The following is an 18221-nucleotide window of genomic DNA, read 5'->3' on the forward strand; positions in this document are numbered from 1 at the left end:
GCAGGGGATCAAATACTTTTTTCCCTCACTGTAAATAGCAGCTAAATATGGTAGGCTATATAGCTATAGATCGTAGACTACACTGCATAATGAAACAATCCCTAGTAAGCTAGTGTTTTGAGGGTGGACTGACTGTATTATTTGGCATTAATAGACTGGTTTTACGCACAACAACTCTATGCCTGCCATGGAAGTCTCCCAGTTGCTTTGAATGTTCAAAATCATAGTGTAAGAACACTTTTAAAGCCTCAAAGGATAAGATGATCCAACTTTCAAAACCTTTTTGGCTAGCGACAGCAGTCAACTAGCTAGCTAGGTAGCTGTTTAGCTTGCTAGCACATTCACTCATTTGTTTGTAAACAATTAACAAGTTAGTGTTGTTCTTGTCAAACTGTCAACAGAGTAGCTAGCAAGTAACAAGATATATCAAATTAGTCTACAAACCACTTGAGGACAAATAAATCAGATCTGACCATTCAGACACAAGTCATATGGCAGGAATCAGATTTGTATCTAATTTCAAACCACCTATGAAGGTGGTTTGAAATGTGGTTAGAAATATCTTGATTCCATGTGCTTTTTGGCTGTTCCGACTGCAGGAAAAAGATCATACAAAACAATTGAGTCACTTCAAACTGCCAGTGTGAACAAGGCTTTAGAGACTGATAGGGGCCAATAGACCATGTAGGGACTGAATAAATTTGACCCAAATGTATGTGTAAAATGTAATTGTCTTCAGTGAATTCAACTTCTGTACATTTCAGAATGAGACCATTGCTTTACCTCCGATTTTTTAAAATAATTTAACAATTTCAGCATACTGGAATGGCAGCATACTGGAATGCATGCAATTTGAGCCTTTTTGCAGCAGCTGTGTTTAGCTAGCCTAAATAAATAAATACTACATTTTCAATGACGCTCCACCCACAGGAAGTGCTTCTTTCAACACACGCGACCTTGGATTCATTTCAAATTACGTTTTCCAACAAGTCCGCAGCATGGCGAATAAAGAGCCCGGTGTAAGTTGACCCCATCCTTTTTAGCAGCTAGTGAATACACTAGCTACATGATTTATTGTGTAATTAACTTGGTGCAATAACTTATGCAATAATGAACATAAACGGAACGCCGTAGAGGCAACCATGTTAGCTAGCTTTGCAACCTAGCATAAGCTTTTGAATGATAGCTCGCAAGCAACTTGTGAGGTAGACCATTTAGATTCTTATAGAAAGGCAGGCTAAAATAGCTAATATCACAGTTACTGAGTACGACGTCCAAATGCCTCGTGCTGTTGCAAGTATACTGCACGCGCGAGCTTACCCATTTGAGTATCTTTGCTAGCTACTAACGTTAGTCCACACCCCCTTGTTTTGTAACTGAGACGTGTGCAAAATCGTAAACGTTCCTTACAAGCCAGAATGTTGAATAAAATTACAATAAACTCGTACTGGATGTCTGTGCAGTTTTGCCTTCTGCAGCTCGAAATTTGAGATAAAATAGAGCTCCACAGTGGAGGTGTTATAATGCCAATAGAACCTAGCGGTCAAACAGGGAAATGGTTGTAATCGTTTTTCCACCATTCAATTTTCCCATATGGGATTTTAGAAACACTTATGGTCTCTGTTTAGTGTCGGCTTACCCTGGCGTGACGTTTTGATAACGAGACTGCCGAATCGAGCCTAAGGTAAGAATCTATGATGTACTATCTAATGTTAGTTAAATGTAGTAATGAATAAATTGGGTACATTTCTTTAAATGGACAATTCTGTGAACTGTCTTGTGCAAGTTTTAAATTGACACAATACCTGTTAGCAAAGGTAGAGATGACGTGCATTTGTAGTCTTGTATGATTTCTATATTGATGCCAATTACCATTTTTTAAATCAGAGTAAATGAAGCTATATATATTTATTAAGCAAAAAAAGAAACGTCCCCTTTTCAGGACCCTGTCTTTCAAAGATAATTCGTAAAAATCCAAATAACTTCACAGATCTTCATTGTAAAGGGTTTAACACTGTTTCCCATGCTTGTTCAATGAACCATAAACAATTAATGAACATGCACCTGTGGAGTTATGAAGACTTAGGATACTAAAGAGGCCTTTCTACTGACTCTGAAAAACACCAAAAGAAAGATGCCCAGGGTCCCTGCTCATCTGCGTGAACGTGCCTTAGGCATGCTGCAAGGATGCATGAGGACTGCAGATGTGGCCAGGGCAATAAATTGCAATGTCTGTACTGTGAGACGCCTAAGACAGCGCTACAGGGAGACAGCACGGACAGCTGATCGTCCTCACAGTGGCAGACCATGTGTAACAACACCTGCACAGGATCGGTACATCCGAACATCACACCTGCGGGACAGGTACAGGATGGCAACAACTGCCCAAGTTACCCCAGGAATGCACAATCCCTCCATCAGTGCGCAGACTGTCCGCAATAGGCTGAGAGAGGCTAGACTGTGGGCTTGTAGGCCTGTTGTAAGGCAGGTCCTCACCAGACATCACCGGCAACAACGTTGCCTATGGGCACAAACCCACAGTCGCTGGACAGGACTGGCAAAAAGTGCTCTCCCTGTCTCACCAGGGGTGATGGTCGGATTCGCGTTTATCGTCGACGGAATGAGCGTTACACCGAGGACTGTACTCTGGAGCGGGATCGATTTGGAGGTGGAGGGTCCGTCATGGTCTGGGGCGGTGTGTCACAGCATCATCGGACTGAGCTTGTCAGTGCAGGAAATCTCAACGCTGTGCGTTACAGGGAAGACATCCTCCTCCCTCATGTGGTACCCTTCCTGCAGGCTCATCCTGACATGACCCTCCAGCATGACAATGCCACCAGCCATACTGCTTGTTCTGTGTGTGATTTCCTGTACTACAGGAATGTCAGTGTTCTGCCATGGCCAGCGAAGAGCCCGGATCTCAATCCCATTGAGCATGTCTGGGACCTGTTGGATCGGAGGGTTAGGGCTAGGGCCATTCCCCCCCAGAAGTAGTTATTTTGTCAAATTTCAAGCAGCAAAAGGAAAAACTGCACTACCGGTATCGTAACTTTAAATGTAATTTTATTCAATATTGTGGCTTGTAAGGAACATTTTACGATTTTGCACACGTCTTGGGCTGTATATACCAATTAATTGTGTATTAGAGCCTGATTTTAATCAGACCATAATAACACTAGCTACAGATTTTGCTAGTAGTAGATCATGTTACACAATCTATTTTGAAGTACGCTCGCTCTTATGTGATAACCACATGCTCTTAAAGTCCAGCTAGCTACCACTGTGACTGATGTCATCTCTGATGTCTGTGACTGACCTGTAAGCTGCCATTGTTTTAAGTTTTCTCTCCCTCCATCTTACAGGGTTTGCTAGGGCAGTTGAGGCAGATTGCTAGCAGAATGGGCTCTGGTCCAAAGGGTGCAGGTCTCGGGGTCAAGCTGCTTATAGGGGCAGGAGCACTTGCCTATGGAGTCAAGGAAGCCACCTACACAGGTAAGGACAAGACATACTATTAGAGCCTGACCAATGTATCGTTTGACTGATATTAGCCTTTCACCGATATATATTTGTATCAGTCTTTATTCTACGGATAAAGCGCCGATAGAATGAACAAATACTTCTGCGAATCAAATGCTTTAATGTTCAATGGTTGCCTGAAGAGGGCACGCTATGTGAGCTGCTCATTGAATATCATTCAGCCCTAGGTTATAACGTGAGAGTATGGTGGTTTGACGGTGAGTAGCCTGCACTGCCAGAGCATTTAAATAATCAAAAGTACACTTCACCAAGCAAGCAGGGTTGTCCTTATCATGTCCTCACTTAGCTGGATAGTTAACTGGCTAGGTAACCATTGAAAAGCTAGCCAGCAGGGTGGTAGTTAGCCTAGCTAGCTAGCAATCCTTTGCTGCTGATGTGCTAACAGCTGTTAGCTAGTGCTGGACTGGCGCATAAGTGAACTCGTCTTTGACTTAATACAAAAATAACACTGTTACTGTCTGGGCCTATTATGTGTCGGTTTAGTTCGTTTTCCGAAATATGCAATCTACAAAAAGCAAGACAGTTGGTGCAGTTCCTTTAGTCCATGTGCTTGCATGAGATAAGGTTGTTATAACTAGCCAGCTAGCTTGCTAAATTACAATGCATGTTACTAAAACCAGTGCAAGCGTTTGCCTGCATAAACATTTTTAGTCAGCTGTTGCTTCAGTATATCCACATAATTTCCTTACTCGTGATGCCATCTATTTTGTGTAGTGCACCAGGCCCTCCTGCAGCAAAGCACCCCCACAGCATGATGCTGTCACCCCTGTGTGTCACGGCAACAGCTCAAGACATCAGTCAGGAAGTTAAAGCTTTGTCGCAAAATGGTCTTCCAAATGGACAATGACCCCAAGCATACTTCCAGAGTTGTGGCAAAATGGCTTCTCAATCCTATAGAACATTTGTGGGCAGAACTGAAAAAGCGTATGCGAGCAAGGAGGCCTTCAAACCTGACTCAGTTACTCCACCTCTGTCAGGAGGAATGGGCCAAAATTCACCCAACTTATTGTGGGAAGCTTGTGGAAGGCTACACAAAACGTTCAACCAAGTTAAACAATTTTTTAAAGGCAATGCTACCAAATACTAATTGAGTATGTAAACTTCTGACCCACTGGGAATGTGATGAAGGAAATAAAAGCTGAAATAAATAATTCTCTCCTAATTATTCTGACATTTCACATTCTTAAAATAAAGTGGTGATCCTAACTGACCTAAGACAGGGAATTTTTACCAGGATTAAATGTCAAGAATTGTGAAAAACTGAGTTTAAATGTATTTGGCTAAGGTGTATGTAAACTTCGGACTTCTTCAACTGTAAAGACTGCAGCTTCCTTTTCAGTTTCGCTCCCAGAGCTTGAGGAAAGGTCTTCTCTTGTTCGCTTCGATGTATCAGATATCTTTTCCGAGCATATCAAAATGCTGATCAATAAATCAACAAATGTTGCATAAACGAGTTCTCTAATCAAACCAAATTGCACAGAATAATTTCAAACTAAAACGTATCGTTCCTGTATCGGAGCCCATGTATCTAGATACGTATTGCATCGTCTTGAAAGGGAAAGATGCATATCTTTTAGTATTTAGATACATGGGCTACGATACAGGAACAATACGTTTTAGTTTGAAAATATTTGGTTTGATTAGAAAACAAATCGATGTACTAACATTTGTTGCGTAAACACATTCATTTTCCATTCTAAATTTAAAATCTGCTGCTGATGGAGTTCATGAGCTGGATCTGTCTGAGCTGACTTCTCTGTTTGTGTGTGTAAATGATGTATGTACTAAATTATACAGGCACCTGAGCTGAGCCATAAAGAAGACTAGGGATGTACCACCCCACTATCAGATTAGAGAGGGCAGTGTAGCATATGTTTTGGGGGTTCTGAAATCACCATCACCCATTAATTCAACTTGTAATTATTGCAGATGTAAATGTTTGAGCTAGTAATGTATCCATATTTATCGTTTACAACTTAGCTATGACATAGCCAATGTGGTAAATATTCAACTTTGGATTTTACCACTTGGAAGTTTAAGAAGTGATCTCCTCTCGCTTAGGCCATGCAAAATTGATTGGTGTCCTCGTTAAGAAATGACTTACTTTACCCTGTCTAAAAATGACCATATACACTGATTGTTTAAAGCAAAACTATTGCAGATGGTGAATCTGAACAATCCAAATAAAATCTATTGTAAGCCCCGTTCAGCAGGTATAGCCAGTTGAGAGTTGTTTCCCGGTAGCTTACTTTTTATTCCCGGTGAAACACCATTTTCAACTGAACATAGAGAACCATAACCTAGAAAATTACATAGGTTGTCACTCAACTAAATAAAACCTAATCACGCAAGCCGCTTTAGCATTTGAATGCTGAAGGTGCTGCACAGATGTGCAAGATCAGGAACAGGCTGCCTACCTCGCGTTGGTCAGCGCGCGAAGCTGGGCATAGTGCGCGAAGCTGGGCATAGTGCGCGAAGCTGGGCATAGTGCGCGAAGCTGGGCATTGCCTGGGGTTGTTCGTCATGCAAAATGACTTGTAGGTCAATACAGTTACATGCAGTTTGACACTGAAGGAGAGAGGACGCATTAGTGCTCACAAAAGATGAGGTATTTTCGGAAGGTAGAATGTAATGTAATATAATAATAATAATAATAATATGCCATTTAGCAGACGCTTTTATCCGAAAGCGACTTAGTCATGCGTGCATACATTTTTACGTATGGGTGGTCCCAGGGATCGAACCCACTACCCTGGCGTTACAAGCGCCATGCCCTACCAATTGAGCCCCCCCCCCCCACAAAAAATAGTGAACTGGTGATTTTGTAATGTTTTTAAATACATTTTCTGACTAAAGCATGCTACATTTTGATCGGTTTGGGGTCCGGGGACCGACGCACTTGCATCTTAAACATTTGAATCGGAGACTGAAGCGTATCGGTGAATCATTACATCCCATATATATATATATATATTTATTTAATCATCATTTGTATGGGGAATGGTGGCCATTGGTGTGACTTACCCCAAGGCAAACATTTTGACTATATTAGCCCACACAGCTACAAGGATGCACTTTCATGCTACATGAAAACATTAATTATTTTAGCAGACGCTCTTATCCAGAGCGACTTACAGTGGTGAGTGAATACATTTACGTACTGGTCCTCCATGGGAATCGAATCCACAACCCTGGCTTTTAGGACCTCCATATTGTAGCTTATAGAGACCCCAACAGATGTACAAAACATCTTGAAATGATCTACTTTGGTTTAGATACAAGCATCATGAAATCTAAAACACATTAATTTGACTTTGTGAAAATCTGTTTTTTGGACCGAACTTGCTTAGCACTTTTTCCATGTGGTTTCTTCCTTCAGACTCATGAAATGATGACCTCTTCCTAAATATTTGGTCACATGATACATTTTGTGTATGGTTTCATAGAAACAAGGGTTGGCTCAACTTACCACCCTCTTCCCTATCACAGAGTTTTGTGCCTATACTTACAACGTGATCGCTGTAAGACCAAGTTTAGCCTCGCACTTCAATGCTCAAAGTTGTTGTGGAAATCAACCGTATATTGCTATTTATGTCATGCATTGCTGACTCTACCTTTTTAAATGGTAATGGACAACCTTTAGCTGGGATAACATTGTAAATTAAAGGAGAATTGGGGGAGGGTGACCTTACTGCTTGACAGACTAGAGACAACACTGCGCTACAAGGACCCAAGGGCTCTTTCTCAATCTTAACTCGATTCCTCTCTCCTTTACTCACCACCTTCTCAAATACATTGGAGGAAAGGTTCAAAAGTAGAGTTATTGGATGTTCTCCAATGCGACTTAAAGAGAGAGGACGCGAGTAGAGGAAAGGCATTGAGAAAGAGCAGTGTTGTCTCTTGCTTGTCAAACAGTACGGACCCCTCCCGCAATTCAACCTTCATTCACACGGCTATCCCGGGGAGTTGTCAGACATTTTCTATTAACACTATTGCATCAGTGGGGGACTAGTTGCGCGTATGTCTTTACATCCTCATTACCCCTGGATCACATGTTTGAATCGTCATTGATAGACTGTATTGCAACTGGTTTTAAATGAGTTGTTCCTTTTCTCCTCAGTGGAAGGTGGTCAGAGGGCCATAATCTTCAACAGGATTGGTGGGATGCAGATGGACACGGTACTCGCTGAGGGGCTCCACTTTAGGTAGGTGTCCTTCATTATCGCTGACCTCTCACATTTGACCTCTTTGACTGGCAGTGCAGAGTTTGGTCGTGTTCATTAGGCTCATAATGGAAGAAAACTGACTGAAATAGGGAAGGACTACCTGCACATGTCCAATAAGAAACTCATGTTCGTTTTCCTTTGCAAAACGTTTTAATGTTTTCTGTTGTGTGCCCTAATGAACACGAACGACCCTGAACTGTTTTCACAGCGGGGGATGAGGGTGATCCATGTCTTTGGTGGACTGTTTAAACAAGGCTATCCTAATTCTACATTCTCGTTAACAGGATGCCATGGTTCCAGTACCCTGTCATCTATGACATAAGGGCGAGACCAAGAAAGATATCATCCCTAACCGGAAGCAAAGGTGATTTGATGCTACACTTTTTTTGTGTCTGCAGTGGACAGTTTTTTTTTTTTCAGAACATTTAATCCTGGTCAAAATGATCCTGTGTCTTGGGATCAAATAAAACCTTATCTTGTTTGTAGCATATGAGATTCTATTCAGTTTTGTTAGATGGAACACATCTAGGAACAAACTGTACCTTTTTAAAACAGTCCTTTTTGTGATTTGATTAAGGACTTAACAACAGCACTTCATTCAGTGGCCTGGGCCATTCTAAACTGTATATTTGTAGAGAATGACATCCACTAAAACTAGATCCACATCTACTGAATTGTAACGAGGTCCATTATTCCTGCTGTTGTTATTGCAACACATTGATTCCTTGGCAGGATGGATTTAATTTATTTATTTTGTTATTGCTGTGGTGTCAGTACAGAATGTATTCAAAACATTGTCTTGCCTCCTGGGTGCAGTGAGGCAAGTGGAAGAAATATTGGATAAAGAACATTCATTATTTTCATAGAGAAGGAAAGACTGGCAAACAGTGAGTGGAGGCTATGTTAAAGGCCCACTGTGATATTTACAACCATTTTAGCCTAGTGGTTAAGAGCGTTGGAGCATTTACCAAAAGGTTGCTGGTTTGAATCCCGAGCCGGCAAGATGGAAAAATCTGCTGTTCTGCCCTAGAGCAAGGCAGTTAACCCCAAAAAACTGCTCCCCGGATGCGAATGACATGGACGTTGATTAAGGCAGCCCCCCGTACCTCTCTGATTCAAAGGGGTTGGGTTAAATGTGGAAGACACCTTTCCACTATTGCGTCTAGAAAATCACCTAAAATGGCACTGACTCTCCTCCCCATTATTGTCTCTGTCCCGGTACAGACCTGCAGATGGTGAACATCGCCCTGCGTGTGCTGTCCCGTCCTGTGGCCTCCAACCTACCTGCCATGTACCAGCAGCTGGGCAAGGACTACGATGAGAAGGTGCTGCCCTCCATTGTCAATGAGGTGCTGAAGAGTGTGGTGGCCAAGTTCAACGCCTCGCAGCTCATCACACAGAGAGCTCAGGTATACAGGAAGGGGTGGTTTTGGGAATGCTGTTTCTCTTAAAGTGATAAAGTGCTATGGTAAAGTTGTAGTAGAGCTAGGTAGTTGCTCTATTAAACTTTTGCACTACCGGTATGCACTTTATCACCATTCATTTTGTTAAATAAATGAGTCTGAAGAAGTTTTCTGCATTATGCAAAACTGTACACAACATTTGTCCTGGCTCCATGCACTTGCAGCATACTGAATGTACTTTAACGAATTGAGCTCAGTAATGGCCTTCTCACTTGGAACAGGTTTTTATAGTTTCTTTTCCAATCGAAATGTGTTTTAGAATGATGGACCAATGGAACTAAAAGGGTTCTTCTGTCATTAGGTGTCCCTGATGATTCGGCGGGAGCTCTTTGAACGGGCCAAGGACTTCAACATCATCCTGGATGACGTGGCCATCACCGAGCTGAGCTTCAGCAGGGAGTACACAGCCGCCGTGGAAGCCAAGCAAGTCGGTGAGGAGGCCCACGCTCATACCCTCGCTATTCCGTATATAGTAGACTACTTTTTTTTACCAGAACCCTATAGGATTTAAAATCTTTCAAATACTAAAAACTACATTCTGGTATTTGAAAAACTAAACTGGGTCCCCATTGTTTTGGTATACAGCTGAGGGATGGGACTGGGGAAATGTAACCACTCAAAATCATAGACTGCACTCTAGATCAGGGGTTCCCCAAATATTTTTGCTTCGTGACCCACCAATTGAAGTGTCTTTTGAGTCACGACCCACCATAATTGTTGAGCGGTGAAAAAACATACAGTGGGGAAAGAATAAGTAAAAAATATTATCTTGGCAGCAGAGAAAAAAATGCTGTTTCAAAGCTAATCTCCTGCAATTCCACACATCCTGCCATGGAGCTGAAAGAAAATGTTGCCATTTTAAAGCCAATTTCCTGCAATTCTATACATTTTGCCGTGGAGCTTGATCTTTTTTGCAGTTAAGCTAATTTCCTACAATTGTACGCATTTTGACATGGCTAATGCTGTGTTCTTATGCTCAAACATTCAAACAAAATCAATGGGGGCCTGATTGTCTAGCTTTTATTTTGTTGATTGTAAATTCTCAAAGGCTAATATTGAAAATTATTTAGGTCCATCAGACTGGCGGCAGGATAAAGTGACTAAGGGGGCAGTTGAAATCGGCGAGGGGGCACATTTTTTGGGGCTTTGTTGAAATTGAATGATACAGTGTTCAGATTGTTCTACCTTGACTTTCCACATTTTGTTGTTACAAAGTAGGATTACAATTATTTAATTGTGATTATTTTATTTTTTACGATCTACACAAAATATTCTGTAATGTCAAAGTGGAAGAAAAATTCTAACATAAAAAATAAAAACAATACATCTTGATTAGGTAAGTATTCAACCCCCTGAGTCAATACATGTTAGAATGACCTTTGGCAGCGATTACAGCTGTGAGTCTTTCTGGATAAGTCTCTAAGAGCTTTGCACACCTGGATTGTACAAAATGTGCACATTATTATTAGATGAAATTCTACAAGCTCTGTCAAGTTGGTTGTTGATCATTGCTCCCTCCCCTCAGACTGACCATCAGATGCAGGCCATCAGTCCAGTAAAATAAGAACAGCAAATTATTATGCTCTCTGTGCTTCACAAGTAATAAAACAAATTATCTATTACCAGTGTGATCATATACCTACAATTTTGAAATATAATTTCAAAATGGTCTGAGAAGAACAACGTTGGCAGGGCAAGTGTATGAAAATGTATGCACTCACTAACTGTAAGTCGCTCTGGATAAGAGCGTCTGCTAAATGAATAAAATAAAAATTTTAAAATAGCCAATATGCAGTGATAATGTATTGGGCCTGTAGCCTACTGCGTAAACCTCATTGCTACAGAACTGTTTTTAATAGGTTAATGTTGCATAGGCTTATATATATTTATGTTTTTTAAAGTCATCAAAAAAAATTAATCTGAGCAGTAGATCTCTGCTTGCTTTTAGACACAAAGTGATCTTGGTGACCCAAACGCAGTAAACTGAAGGTGAATGGAGATCCAAATAACCAAAACGGCCTACTACAGTGCCTCCTGCCGCTCATGAGTTCAGCAACCCGTTGTGATATGGCACAATACACTTCTGCGAATCAAGTTCGACCCATATAAAAAATTTAGCAATGCCAGCCTACCATAAACACGTTTCCAATACGTACAGGTCCATTTACAACCACAAAAACCAATAGTCTACCAAGAAAACCTTTAATATTTAGAATGTATCTATTTCTATGATTAAACATACTGATATGTACCTATACACAGTGTCGTCATTTGGGTCTTGCATTGGGATTATATAGAACTCTGCTTATATCAATCACGCTATACCACAATAAACATACGTTCAAATGCTTTTGACCAAGAAGTGACCGGTTGGCGTGAAATCTCTGCTGCGCTCTATCAGCACCATGGACAGCGCCCTACATCCAAAAGCAAGATTTTGATAAAACAACCAGCTAGATTGTTTCTTACCTTTTCAGAGGAGCCACATTTACGTGTCCTTAAAAACAGCCTATAACTAATTTCAAAAACACTATTCCTTGTTTGGATCTGTAGCATATGCAAAACTTTATAGCTTAATGTTTTATTGGTTTTTACTTTCCAAAAACAATTCATTACAGGAATCATGAGGATAATGTACTTCACTGTTTGACCAAATAATGGTAAAAGCCTCCTAAAAAATAGGATGTTTTTAGTGAGGTGAATGAATCTGCAGCCCGCACCGATGCAACCAATAAAATAAAATAAAGTGCTCCCACAGCCAGGTGTCAAAGGGTCGCAAAGATGCGACTAAAGGGTCGCAGTCTGGAGTCCTGCCCTGTAGGCTTTTCACTATAGGCGTACTCTAACTTTCGTTTTACTACAATGATAAATACCTCCCTTTGCAAACAGTAGTAGCCTAGGCCAAGGCTCCTCTCTCGCGTTCTCTCTCCTCAGCAGCAGGGCAGCCCCGGACAGTTTGGCCGGCTACAATTGTATTTATCGGCTTTTTAATTTATTTTATCGGCCAAAAGCCAGCAAATACCGGCTAACGGAAACCCTGCATCCCAGTGGCTTTCTATAGCCCCCCTACACACACCGCGACACGCTCTGTCCATTGTGCTGACACCGAGCAGCGACGATACATATTTTGCGGCAACCTCAATCATTAGAACTTTTTAGCTATTTTTATATAGGGACATAAAACTAAAACGGCACAAGTTTCAACTGAGGGGGCTAAGCCCGCTTTTGCCCCCTTATTGAGCCGGGTACGAGGTACATTATGTGTTTTAGTCGTTTTAAGTTTACACTGAAAGTCTTTTTTTTTCGAACCCACCTGAACCCCTGACGTGACCCACAGTGTTGGAGTGTGCCCCTGGCTATCCGTAAATTAATAAAGAGAATCGTGCTGTCATGTTTGCTTAATATAAGGAATTTTAAATTATTTATACTTTTTACTTTTCATACTTAAGTATATTTTAGCAATTACTTGAGCAATTCTTTTCACTTTTACTTGAGTAATTTTCTATTAAGGTATATTTTACAATTGGTTACATTCTTCACTGCTGATATCCACAGTTTTAACCATTTGAAGCTATGCACTAGTTGTTTACCTTCTTGTTGTTGTATAAACAATTGAGTAATTAACCTTATATTTTGGGTTATGATAAAGAAAGACTATAGTTAGACCTAAATTCTTAAAGAATCAAAGGGAAAATATCAAAAATTACAATGACCATTGAACTGCTTTCCAAATCTTGGACTGTAGCTTAAGGCTATGCTTCATTGAGTTTGCCTGATGTAGTAAAGAAAGTTCTAGAACCATTTCTCTGGTCACGGTAACGTAATCACCTCGCTCTGCATTTTCACCCCAGCCCAGCAGGAGGCGCAGAGGGCCTTCTTCTATGTCGAGAAAGCCTTGCAGGACCAGAGGCAGAAGATCATCCAGGCTGAAGGAGAGGCAGAGGCCGCTAAAATGGTGAGCTCTGAAGAGGAGACTCCACTCAACCACACGCACAGCTAAAGCCGGTCCCAAATCGCTTCCTAACCCTTCAATGTTATATATATATGAAGGGTCTGGATAGGTTTAGTGGAAGAACCTCTACAATATTGCTTCCACCTTACAGATCTGCAAACATTGAAGGGCTAAGGCCAAATGGAGGTTTAGGGAGCGATTTGGACCAGCTGTTACACTTTCCCTTCCCTTGCACTCATGTTGGTCTACCATACACACACTGCTGCATCCATAGAAATGGATGTATTATTATTTGATCTATTTCTATGGCAGCACGTCACTCTCTTGTTGTGGTTTTTAGGTTAAACAGTAGTGAGCTATTGCTCTTAATTTTAATCTCACAGATGCGACCAGTCTCCAGTGGTGTATAGATAAGATTTGTGTAACAACATTCCGGAAGTTTTCCAGAAATCCCATTTGGAAGATTCCCAGAATTAGCAGGAAATCCAGAGGCTTTCAACCAGGATTTCTGGAAAACCAGGGAATTCTGGGGAAATTACCAGAATTTTGCGACCCTAGATAAGATGGTAATGCTGGTAGAAATGCACTGCAGATATGAGACTGTACACTGATTTTGTCTTTTAAAAAATCCAATACAGGCAGGTAGTAATGCATCTCCATATTTTGTAAAAATCAAAAACAATGCTTCATTTTTGACATCTCCAACGGGATGTTCAGTTCCTCTGTTTACATCAGTTGTAACTTAGTTCCATCTCAAACAAGATGCCAGAGATCTCAGAAAAGTGATGAGCTCCTATCTACCTTGGAAAGTCTACATCTATATTTTTGTTGCTTCAAGCTCTCTGACCACTCTGAAAGGTGTTTGGCGAGATCAAGTGGATACTACATTTTGCTCACTGACGCTTATTTACGTTTCTAGCTGTTTTCAAACACATCCGATGTCTGTCAGGCTTCTTTGTTTGCTTGTAGGTTTATTTTGCCCATCCGGCCTTCATTGTGTCATGAAATGTTAAGCTAACCATGTCTAAAATGGAATGAACTAAAGGTTCACCTTTAAAAAAAAACAACAAAAAAAACATTAACCATTTCTGGTCTACACATCATTGACTGAAAAGAACAAGTGCACTGGGTTTATCTTGATTTTATTCACTCTTTGAAATACCTTTCTGGTGCTTTTAGGACGTGTGCATGCCACATTTCACCTTTTAAAACTTTGTGTAATTTAACTGACACAACTTAATGAGTTGACTAATGTGATTTGTGTCCTGGCTGGATCATAGACAAAGCCAGACTAGTAGAACCTGCTGGATGTGGGCTAGGCTATGCCCTCTGGGGTATATTGAGGAACCAAGATGGGGATACATTAACCAATTTGCCTTTTCTTATTTGTGTAACTGTAGTTGGGTGAGGCGGTGACAAAGAACCCTGGCTACCTGAAACTCCGGAAGATCCGAGCGGCTCAGAATATTGCCAAGACGGTACGGAAATCCAGTTGTTTGTTAATCGTTCATAGGCCCTGTTGAAATACTTTAAGATTGCATCCTTCCTTCCTCCCTTAACTAATCAGACATGGTGGGATTGGTGAAAGCTATGTGATGAAACCATTGTTACATCTATCAATTTGTGTGAGATCAGTGAAGAAGGTAGGAAGGAAGGGTGGTCAAAAGGGCAATAGTGATTTCTTTTTTCCTTAGCCCACTAGATGGTGCACAATGACCACTTTCTATAGCAGGATGCATCTGGATTTGAATAGTTGCGTTCCTCTCGCAAATTGACCCCTCTGTGTGCAACAGATAATTTTTTTTTTACAATACAATCGTATATCCACGATGTTTGGACAGGATGATGGGACAATGTATCATTCCAGACATCGCCCAACCCTACTGACTACTGTTTGATCTCCAGGTGGCGACGTCGCAGAACAAGGTGTACCTGAGTGCAGATAACCTGGTGTTGAACCTCCAGGACAACACAAGCAACAGCTTCAGCAAGTATGTTCCCTTCTGTTCCCCTCAAAGACTGTTTTACCTGGGTTGTGTTCATTAGGCACCAAATGGAAGACGACAGGCTGAAACAGGGCGGGACTACTTAGACTTGTCCAATAAGAAACGCTCATTCTTGTTTTTCGTGTTGTAAAACGTTTTCCATTGTGTGCCCTAATGAACACGACCTGTATGCATTCTGTTTATTATTTATTTTATTCATTTAAAAGCACTTTGGTTTAGAGTTTTAAAAAATTATAAATATTCATATTAAAAATGAAATGAAAATAAAAAATATAACAAACAAGAAATATATATATATATACACACACACACACACACACACACACACACACACACACACACTGACGAAAGAGGAAAGGTGTGCCAGGGGTGGAAGTAAGCCTTAAAGGCTCAGTGTAGTCAAAAATGTGATTTCCCTGTGTTTGATATATATTTGCACATTATGAGGTTGGAATAATACTGTGATATTGTGAAAGTTATGATGATGCCCTTTTAGTGTAAACACTTTTAGAAAAGACAGCCTGAAATTTCAGTCTGTTTTGGTGGGATGGAGTTTTGACCTGCCTGGTGACATAACCAGGTGGTAAAGTACTTAATAGACCAATAAGAAAGAAGGTACCAAATCTCTCTGCCAATAACAGCTAGTTTTCAGATTTCCCTTCCCCACTCAGACCACTCCCAGACAGTCCTAGCAAATTTCCTGCTTGAAATTGCTCTTTTGCTAAGAAGCAATTTGTTTCTTTAAAAAAAAAATCATTTTAATTATAAGTAATCAATGGTAGGGTACTTAATTGTTACCCAGAAATGATTTGATATTAAGATAGAAACGGCTGCTTTGGACCTTTTTTTTAAAGGCCTGCTTTAACTGCCCCAACAGTTTGAGCAGGTTGGGAGAAATAGGCTGGATGAGCCCTGAGATTATCAGCAAGGCTGTTCCAGAGACGCTTCCAGAGATTGAGGAAGAATTGAAGAACCCTGAGATGTTGAGCATGGCTGTTCCAGAGACGCTTCCAGAGATTGAGGAAGAATTGAAGAACCCTGAGATGTTGAGCATGGCTGTTCCAGTGACACTTCCAGAGATTGAGGAAGAATTGAAGACCCCTGAGATGGCCAGTGTTCCTGAGATGCTTCCAGGGATTGATGAACAAAACGTCTCGAAGAGCCCTGAAATTGTCAGCATGGCTGTTCCAGAGATTGAGGAAGAACAAGAATTGAAGATCCATGAGATGGTCGTTGTTCCAGAGACGAGGAGTGAGGCAGGAGAATACCTGGTCCCCAATATTGCGGCGGCGGGTCCTGGGGGCGTGGAGCAAAATGGCGAGGCTTGAACGTAGGGTGCGTGGATGAGGGGGGGGAGGGGTTAAGACAATTTCTTACCCAATGCTGACGAGATGGTACTGGTAAAATGCATGGGAAAGAATAGTCCTTTGATTTGATGAACTAAAAATATATTCAAAGAATATCATCAAACTGTATCTGATTGCTTGTGAACGGCCTTGTCTTAAAATGTAGGTCTACTCTTTATTTTTATTGAAACTCTTCTTTTCTTTCTTTTTTTCAGTTTATCGTTGCCGAGGTAAAGGGAAGCATCCCTGAAGAGTGTATGCATTCCCTATCTTCAATTTGAGCCATCTTTACACGTTATACCTCTTCGCCACACAGTAGTTTTCAACACTGGTCCTGGAAGACCCCTATGCAGACAGGTTTTTCTGTCCAGTCATTCACTCCTTGAATTATGTTCTGTTCAATTCGTCTTTGAAATGGCTTTCCACATATGGTATCATGTTACAGACAGTTGCCTGGTTTTACCTTGTATTAAAATGTAATGATGAACAGATGAATAGAAACCATTTGGCGTTTTTAAACCGGATTGTATCGGGGTCCTAACGGACCAGCACAAAGGAGCACTTACTTGTTAGGACCAGTGTACCGTTTCTACAAATGTCTATCTCCTTGTCAGTGCCTAGCTCTTGGCCTGTATTCACAGAGCCTCAGAGTTGGAGTGCTGATATACAGTAGCATTAGTTTAGCCTTTTAGATCATATTGAAAAATATTATATGGAAAGGGGGACCTGATCTTAGATCAGCGCTCTTACTCAGATGCTTTTTGGGTATGGGCCCTGGTTTGAGTTAACAAAACTCCATAGGGACACTAAATCAACTAACTACACAGCAGAAGCAACTCAGTGGTTTCTTACTCTCCACAAGTGTCATCACCACCCTGCCTTTATATTATTTAGTTAAATGAAGATGTGACGGCAACATGCATTGGAGAACCAACCATAGACTCCTACTCTGACAATTCCAGGAGACGGGCTCCTCCATACATTTACAATTACTATATTTGTATTCTGTAACACACAACATAAGCAGTTTTTGTCCTGGATATACCTCAGTTTCATACCTGTTAAGTGTCATGCCGGATCTTCACGATCAAGTTTAATGCAGTGTCATGAATACCAATGAATCTTAATGTCCTGTGTCACGAATCATGTTACACCAGCTAAATACTTATAAATGTAATGCAAATATGTATTTATTTGGTTCATGTATCCCCCCTTTTTTTGTGTGTTCAGTGCAATTCAAACCATTTGTTCGTCTTCTGCTTGGCTCCAGAAAAAGGTCTTCATTACTGTGTATTCTTAATCCGAACTAGAGGCTGAAGCACTCAAATTGGGTTTGAATAAATGTTTTTGGATCACAAAATGCGTAATCTCTAACATCAGACTTGATACAAATCTGTTTAATCCCACATTTACAATAATATCAGGCTGTCCTGTGATATTTGTCATGATACCGTGCAACAAATCTGCAGCAAGTATTTCAGTGTTTTCCATAACCGTTATGCTGGCTACTTTAACAAATTGGGGTGTATCAGATGCTAGGCTTGGGCGATATACCAGGTATTTTGAAATACTGACGGTATGCGTTTCATTACCGTTTAAGCTGTTTGGGTTATCGAATCAGGATCAACTCCTCTGTCTTCCTCGTGCTCATTTTAATAATAGAATGTTAATATCTGAAGATGGCAGAAAGG

The 18221-nt window shown here is 40.9% G+C and overlaps 1 protein-coding gene across 3 annotated transcripts; it reads left to right on the top strand.

Moving 5' to 3' along the window:
- Positions 1-920: 920 nt before the first annotated feature.
- Positions 921-17890, top strand: LOC121534895 (prohibitin-2). 3 transcript variants are annotated; one of them, XM_041841510.2, is made up of 12 exons: positions 934-1019; positions 1629-1684; positions 3363-3492; positions 7658-7742; positions 8048-8127; positions 8988-9172; positions 9528-9657; positions 13078-13181; positions 14579-14656; positions 15084-15169; positions 16062-16519; positions 16746-17890. In XM_041841510.2, exons 3-11 carry the CDS (start codon positions 3399-3401, stop codon positions 16510-16512), a joined length of 1293 nt encoding a protein of 430 aa, XP_041697444.2. In that variant the 5' UTR covers positions 934-1019; positions 1629-1684; positions 3363-3398; the 3' UTR covers positions 16513-16519; positions 16746-17890. The 3 variants fall into 3 exon arrangements, with proteins under 3 accessions (XP_041697443.2, XP_041697445.1, XP_041697444.2); XM_041841509.2 differs by lacking the exon at positions 1629-1684 and having other exon boundaries at positions 921-1019; XM_041841511.2 differs by lacking the exons at positions 1629-1684; positions 16062-16519 and having other exon boundaries at positions 921-1019.
- The last annotated feature ends 331 nt before the right edge of the window (positions 17891-18221 follow it).

This window comes from Coregonus clupeaformis, unplaced genomic scaffold (genome assembly GCF_020615455.1).
Source record: "Coregonus clupeaformis isolate EN_2021a unplaced genomic scaffold, ASM2061545v1 scaf0349, whole genome shotgun sequence".
NCBI lineage: Eukaryota > Metazoa > Chordata > Actinopteri > Salmoniformes > Salmonidae > Coregonus > Coregonus clupeaformis.

Bases quoted from the DNA above. Each gene is read 5' to 3' on its own strand.
- LOC121534895 (XM_041841509.2), top strand. From the start codon at position 999: ATGGCGAATAAAGAGCCCGGT. The intron at 7,743-8,047 runs GTAGGTGTCCTT...TCTCGTTAACAG, and splicing joins GCTGAGGGGCTCCACTTTAG to GATGCCATGGTTCCAGTACC. The intron at 14,657-15,083 runs GTACGGAAATCC...TTTGATCTCCAG, and splicing joins CTCAGAATATTGCCAAGACG to GTGGCGACGTCGCAGAACAA.